General features: G+C 43.2%; 1 protein-coding gene across 1 annotated transcript in view; it reads left to right on the top strand.

Annotated features, from left to right (window-relative positions):
• The window catches only part of LOC109839113 (SNF2 domain-containing protein CLASSY 3-like), a 13,760-nt gene continuing 10,641 nt past the window's right edge, over positions 4,660 to 7,778 (top strand). Inside the window, exons 1-3 of the mRNA XM_020407545.1 lie at positions 4,660 to 4,809; positions 4,912 to 5,015; positions 5,297 to 5,339. Coding sequence (XP_020263134.1) covers positions 4,660 to 4,809; positions 4,912 to 5,015; positions 5,297 to 5,339 — 297 coding nt within the window. The remainder of the gene's footprint in view (positions 4,810 to 4,911; positions 5,016 to 5,296; positions 5,340 to 7,778) is intronic.

The following is a 7,778-nucleotide window of genomic DNA, read 5'->3' as shown; positions in this document are numbered from 1 at the left end:
ACAGTGACTTAGGCTAAGAGGTTGGTGAACATGGGCAGGAAGTTCGTTTTATTGTTCATTCGGCCGTATGAAGAGCAGCTGAGTAGGATGTGCTTGTCCACCTTGAGCAAGCTCCAGGAGGGAGATCTTGATAGGTTGAAGGTCAAGTATGCGGACTTGTTTTCGGAGATCATGAGACTACCACCACGTCGAGGTGTAGAGCATGAGATTATGTTGACCGGGGAGAGTTCCTTACCTAACATAGGCCTATACCGCACGTCAGTACTGGAGTCCGAGGAGATCAAGAAGCAGGTTCAGGAGCTCTTGGAAGCGGGAGTGATTATGCTGAGTTGTTCACCTTGTGGGTCACCAGTGTTGTTGGTGCCCAAAAAGGATGGAGGCTGGCGCATGTGCGTGGATTACTGGGTGCTCAACAAGATAACCATCAAGAATCGCTACCCATTACCACAGATCGATGATCTTATGGACTAGTTGGAGGGAGCGAGGTTTTTCACGAAGCTGGATTTGATGTCTGGTTACCATCAGGTGAGGATTCGGGAGGAAGACACTTGGAAGACTGCGTTCAAGACCAAGCAAGGCCTGTTCGAGTGGTTGGTGATGCCGTTTGGATTGTGCAATGCTCCGGCTACCTTTATGAGGCTTATGAATGATTTGTTACGACCCTTTATAGAGGATTTTGTGATAGTTTACCTTGATGATATCTTGGTGTATAGCAGGACTTGTGAGGAGCATCTCATTCATGTTGAGAAGGTATTTGAAGTGTTGCAGGACGGACAGCTGAAGCTCAACGGGAAAAAGTGCGAGTTCGGGAAGGACGAGTTGGTGTATCTCGGCTTCATCGTAGGGAAGGGCCAGCAGAGGATAGATCCAGGCAAGGTGGAGGTGATCACAAAGTGGCCGACGCCGAAGACAGTGACTGAGGTGAGGAGCTTCATGGGGGCTTGCCAGTATTTGCGCAAGTTCATTCGACATTTTTCGGCTTATGCGGCACCGTTACATAGCCTCACAAAGGCTAAAGTTCAGTTTGAGTGGGGAAGGACACATGAGGAGGTTTTTCAGTTGCTAAAAAGGAAGATCTCGGAGGCACCGGTGTTGGCGTTGCCAAATTTGCAGCGGACTTTCGAGGTAGAGACCGACGCGTCTAATTATGCGATGGGCGCGGTGTTGATTCAGGATGGGAAACCGGTGGAATACCATTCTGAGAAGTTTTCGGGTGCTGTTGCGAACTACCCAACCTACGACAAGAGTTCTAATGCACTATATCAAGCAATTAAGCATTGGAGGGTGTACTTGTTAGGGAAGGAGGTGGTCGTGCATTCGGATCATAAGCCGTTGGAGTTCTTACATGCCCAGACGAAGCTACAGCAGGCACGACACATGAAGTGGATGTCCTATTTGATGGCTTTCAACATCATTATTAGGTACAAGAAGGGGGCGACGAACAAGTTGGCCGATATGTTATCTCGCCCACCGATAAGGTCTTTGTTGGTGGCGACGCGTATTCAGCCCTTGGTTCCTTTGGAGTATGTACAGCTGTATGCATCTAGTAGGGACTTCGGTAGTGTGTTTGAGCAGGCGAAGGCTGGTCGAAGGGGGGAGTATGCACTTGGAGAAGATGGCTTGTTGTATCGTGGGACATCACTATGCATTCCGAAAGATGGTGATAGGTTGCAATGGATTCGGGAAGCGCATACCTCGCGTGTGCAAGGGCATTTTGGCATTCAGAAAATGCTTCTCAATCTACGGTGACATGTGTTTTGGCCACAGATGCTTGATGATGAGACCAAGTATGTTGGAGGGTGTAAGTTATGTTGTATTTCGTAGCCTTCTAACAGAAAGAGGGGATTGTACCTACCATTACCGGTTCCTTCTAGGCCGTGGGAGAGCATTTCTATAGATTTTCTAGGAGGGTTGCCAACTACGAAGCGCGGGCATGACTATTTGTACGTTGTGGTGGACCAGTTCAGCAAGATGGTGATATTGATTCCTTGTAAGAAGACCGTGACGGGAGCGGGTGCAGCACAATTGTTCTTTGAGTATGTGTGGAAGCACTTTGGGTTGCCGAGCTCGATTATTTCGGATCGGGATAGCCGTTTTCTCGGGCATTTTTGGGATTCTTTGTGGAGTTTGATGGACACTAAATTGAAGAAGAGCACGGCCTTTCATCCACAAACAGACGGACAAACGGAGGTAGTCAACCGGACTATGGTGCATATGTTGCGGGGGTATAATTCCCGGCATCCTAAGACTTAGGATGAGAGTTTACCATATTTGCAGTTTGCTTTTAATCGGGCAATTCATGGATCTTCCGGAAAGTCACCGTTTGAGATTTGTTATGGATTTTTACCGCCGAGCCCGTTCGATCTTGTATTTTCAAGTGAAGCCACAGTGGACGGCAAGGAGGGGAGTGAAAGACAATGTGCTCAGTGATTTCTCGAGAAGATTGCAAATATTCATGCCATGGTTGAAGCTCAATTGAAGAAATCACAAGCTAAGTACAAGGCGAAGCATGACCAATATCGGGTTCATTGTAACTTTGGTAAAGGCGATATGGTATGGCTAAAATTGAGTAAGGAGAGGATCAAAGGAGAAGGGAAGAAGTTGAAGCCTATTCGTTATGGTCCATTTCGGATTATCGATCAGATTGGCGACAACGCTTTTCGTTTAGATTTGCCACCTTACTTAGGCATGTATTCGGTGATCAATGCCGAGTACTTGAAGTTGTTTGAGCCTCCATTATTGGATGATAAAGGTGATGACAAGATGATCTTACCGCATGTTGAAGACTTGTGGTTTGATAGAGAGGAGCCACTGAAAGAAGATTGCATTTTGGAACGGAAGACGACCAAGACGAGGTGGGGGACCAAGAAGTCGTTTCTCATTGGACGTCAAGGTCAGGTCCCTAGCAAGTCCAAGTGGTTCAACAGAGAAGGAGGGGCTCGCGAGTTCCCTCAGCTAAAGTTCTAACTTGAATGAGACTTCAAGTTCCTAAAGGGGGACCCATGATACGGGTGTATCTTCTCTTCGGGAGCTTAGCGATCCTCATGGGAGCTTGAGGATAGATGATTCTCATGGTATCTTAAGAATAGAGTAGAGGAGTCGTGGACGAGGCCATTGGGGGCGACGAAGTCGAAGGATTCGGCAAAACTGCAGGATTTGCAGCTGGTCACAGCGGTCGACCGCTTAGTGCACAGGCCCAGACTATGTCTCGGGACTGAGAGCGGTCGACCGATGAAGGCTCTACGGTCGACCGAAAAACAGCGGTCGACCGATGATGGCGCTGCGGTCGACCGGAAACACTGTAATCGATTTTTTCAGTTTTCGTCGTTCTGGCCGGTCGAGCGCCTTGGGCACTGCGGTCGACCGCGGAGCGATTTCGGGCCTGGATCTGTTTCCTGCTCCAGTTGGGATTTCTGTTTAGTATAAATAGAAACACGACTATTCTAGGGTTTAGAACTCAGATTGTAATCAGAAAAGAAATCAGGGAGGTTGTTCTTTGATCTAGAGAGATTGTGAGAGAGAGATTTTGTAAATCCAATTGATTCTCATAATCTAGAGAAGGTATTTTCCTTCGCTCTAATTATAACTCTTGTGTTCTTCAGTCGTTTTCTTCTTTACCCACTCTTGATAATTCCGCGATCAAGAGTGCTTGCACGGCGACTCGTATCATCGTGGAAGATCTCCAACGGTACTATGATAGTTGCCCGCGGTAACAAAACATGAACTCTCTACCTTACTTCATATGCGAGTGACACCCTCGCAGTTACAACTGTTAAGGAGAATACAGATCTGTGGCATAATAGACTGGGACACATGAGTGAGAACGGTATGAAGATTCTACACTCACATGGAAAACTAACCGGTATCAATTCAGTTAAAATTAATGTTTGCGAGGATTACATCTACGGGAAGCAGAAGAGGGTTAACTTTCAGAAGAGTGAAAGACCACCTATAGCTTAGAAACTAGAGCTTGTCCATACAGATATTTGGGGTCGAGCTAGCATGTCTTTTCTTGACGGTTCGGTGTACTATGTCACCTTTATCAGCGATCACTCGAGGAAGATATGAATATACTTCACGAAGCACAAGTCAGAGGTGCTCGGGATATTCAAAAAGTGAAAAATCATGGTAGAGAACGAGACAAATCTAAAAGTAAAGTGTCTGAGATTGGACAATGGTGGAGAATATAAGCTAGAGAAGTTTAAGAAGTTCTGTAGCCTAAACGTGATTCGTTTAGAGAGGACTACTCTAGGGACACCGTAATAGAATAGCGTTGCAAAGAGGATGAATGGGACGTTGACAGAGCGCGCGAGGAGCATGCGTTTACATACAGGTCTACCTAAGATGTTTTGGGCGGACGCGGTGCATACGATAGCTTATCTGATTAATCATGGGCCATCAGTTCCATTGGATTTTGGGATTCCAGAAGAGGTTTGGAGTGACAAGAAGGTTAATCTCTCACATTTACGAGTATTTAGTTGTGTGACATATGTTCATATCAGTGACCATGTCAGGAACAAGCTAGAAACTAAGTCACAAAAGTGTACATTCATTGGATACAATATTGATGAGTTCGGATATCGTATTTGGGATGAGAAGAACATGAAAATCATCAGGAGCATAGATGTGATATTCAATGAAGAGGTGATGTACAATGACATGGACAATACTAATGATAGCCAAAGCAGTGGGAACAGCATTAAGGATGCAGGTGGATCCAAGTACATGGATTTAGAGGAACTTCTAGATGGGGGGGGGGGGCAGGGGGGGACAGTGTTAGTTCTGATCGAAAAACGGAGAAGACTCCAGGTGCAGAGACTACTACCCAGGACGTGAAGCTTAGGAGATAATTCAGGATACCCAAACCGAATCCTAGATATCTTTCATCACTTGATTAATTACTTTTGACAGATAGCGGAGAACCAGAGTGCTATGAGGAGACTATGTAAGTTAGTGAATCTCAGCAGTGGGAGCATGCAATACAAAAAGAGATGGATTCTCTCCACTCGAACGAGGTATGGGAGTTAGCCCAGCTATCTGCACAGAAAAAACCTTACAAGTGGGTCTACCGAGTCAAACAGGAGAGTGATGGAAGTAAGAGGTACAAGACCCGATTAGTTGTGAAAGGGTTCTAACAGCAAGAAAGAGTGGACTATACGGAGATATTTTCCTCCATCGTGAAGATTACAAACATCAGAGTGATGTTGAGCTTAGTAGCTGCTGAAAATCTCTACATTGAATAGATAGATGTGAACATTATCTTTCTTTATGGTGACTTGGATGAAAAAATCTATAGGAAGCAACCTGTTAGCTTTGTAGAAGAAGGAAAAGAAGAGATGGTGTGTAGGCTCAAGAAGAGCTTGTATGGTTTGAAACAGGCTCCGAGACGTTTGAAACAGACTCCGAGACGTTTGAAACAGGCTCCGAGACAGTGATACAAAAAGTTCGATAACTTCTTACAGAGCAATGGCTATGGAAGATGCAATTCATATCATTGTTGCTACTTCAAGAGGTTCGAGTCCAGCTATATCGTGTTATTATTATATGTTGAAACTCTTTTGAAACCCTTCTAGCAATGGTTCTTCACACTCAACATAATCGTTATTTACACAATTCATCCATCCAACGGGTGTCCTCATCGATTCCTCCAAATGCATATTGCGTGTTGTCAAGACGCTCCTCCTCTTCAGTATCTTCATAATCACGATTTGCATTTGCATACTCATCCTCTTCTATAAACGAATCAATCGGTAAATTAATCGTAACATGACCTAAAGCGTTGTGGAACATACCACTTGACGTTGCACAATAGGAAGGTTGAGTCCATGTCATTGCACACGAGACATTTTCTAAGTGCACAACACTTGGAGATGAAATGAATTCGCTCGAGTTATTTTCTAAGTCAAGCATGTAGGAGAACTCTTTAGGAGCATTTATAACTTGGGCAACACCGGATATTGGAATATTTTCAATGAACAACTCGATTGAGATTTGATTTTTTGCAAATTGTATCATGTCACTCAGTTCTTGATCATTGGTGATCTCTACAGCAATTGTTCTTTTTTCCATTTACCGGACAATTACAGAAGACCTTAGTGGCATACTCTGCATGATTAATTCTAGTAACTCTGTCTATTTTCTTCGTCATTCCATTGAAGTTGCAATTTTTAGATAACATGAATATTTTTCTAGATCCTCCCTCATATATAGGCATATTATTCATTCTAACACTCAGTTTCTCACTAAATAAGCAAATAACCGGTATTCCATTCACCATTCGAACTAAAATATTAACATTTATCATATTCAAATTATTTATATTTTTCAAAAATTAAATTTTATATATTGTATTTCTAGCTACTAGTTAAAATGTAGTTGAAAGACCCTCTATATCAATTTTAATCTATCAAAATTTAACCAAATCCTATTGTTTATTATAATTAATAAAAGTATTATAAATAAACAATTATTTCTAAACTATAATTTTAATTAAATAATAGAGAAAAAATTATAAAAAATAAGATAATTATACCTTGATGAAATTATGAAATTCTTCGGTCGAAGAGGCTAGACGGCATTAGAGATCAACATTGCCGGAGTGAACTTTGGGGAAGATCTCAATTTAGGTTTGGATAGAATGTGTTTAGAGAGAATAAGAGAGAGAAAATTGAGGGAGAAAGAGGTGATTTGTGAGAGAATCAAGGGAATGGGTGAGAGAGATTGGGAGAAAGAGATTGGGGGAGAGAGATTGGGAGAGAGTTTATCAATTAGGGTTTGGAGAGGGAGAGAAATCGGGAGAGAGATATGTCGTGGCCTAATTTTTGGGCACAACTGAGGCTTAAACAGGCCCGACAAATTCAGGGGACTACTAGTCCTGTGGATTTATTGGTCGCCAGAGATAAAGTCTATGTCTAACGCACGAGACTAGTAGTCCTATGCGTTTTTTGAAAACTATCCAGATTTTCTGAGTCTTGTTTAGTGGCCAATTAGCGGCTACTAAACACACGAGACTAGTAGTTCCGTATGTTTTGAAACACATATTCAGAAAAACCAACCTCTTTTTTGGCCAACTTTGATGAGCGGGCAAAAAAGAGGTCGACTTTACTAAATGTTTAGCAAAACCATTGGTTTTGCTAAATATATTACAAAAGTTGGCCTATTTTAAAAAAACCTACATCAAAATAATCCTAACATATATCAAAGTTAGTAGTGATATGTACCACAAAGTCTTAAAGTAAAAATTAATGTATAAAAAATTAGATGAGCAATAACTCATCTCCACTAAACCGGATTATATCTCAACTCCATAACAATCCATAATTATTATGTTGTTAACCTTCTCTGATCTCCGTTCCAAATTGCTGCCCAGGCGGTATGCTCACCGGAAACCAGACCCCAGGATGGCGTCACGCGTGCGGACCCTCTTCGCTTGCCGCGGGAGAATCTCGCCCTTGTCCTTTCCGCACACGAAACCCACCAACTCACTGCTGGGTCCCAATCTATATGAGAGGGTACGAAATTGGGTCCAGCAAATCTCGGGGAACCCACCGTGTTCGACTTACCTCGCCGCTTCGGTTCAATTTATAGCATCCTCCTTACAAATAGCTACCCTGCTTTCCCACTTTCAGTTTCCGCTTCAGGAACTTTAAACCCCTTCGTTTCATGTCTCTCTTTTTTTCATCAATCAAAATTGAGAAATTGAGAAAACCCTTACCCTAGATTTCTAGATCTCGGGAGAAGAGGTCATGGCGAGAATCATCCCTCGCATAACTCGCAGT

The sequence above is a fragment of the Asparagus officinalis genome, chromosome 4 (assembly GCF_001876935.1).
Source record: "Asparagus officinalis chromosome 4, Aspof.V1, whole genome shotgun sequence".
NCBI lineage: Eukaryota > Viridiplantae > Streptophyta > Magnoliopsida > Asparagales > Asparagaceae > Asparagus > Asparagus officinalis.
The sequence above is the reverse complement of the archived record's forward strand: the minus strand, read 5'-3'. Positions and strand labels throughout refer to the sequence as shown.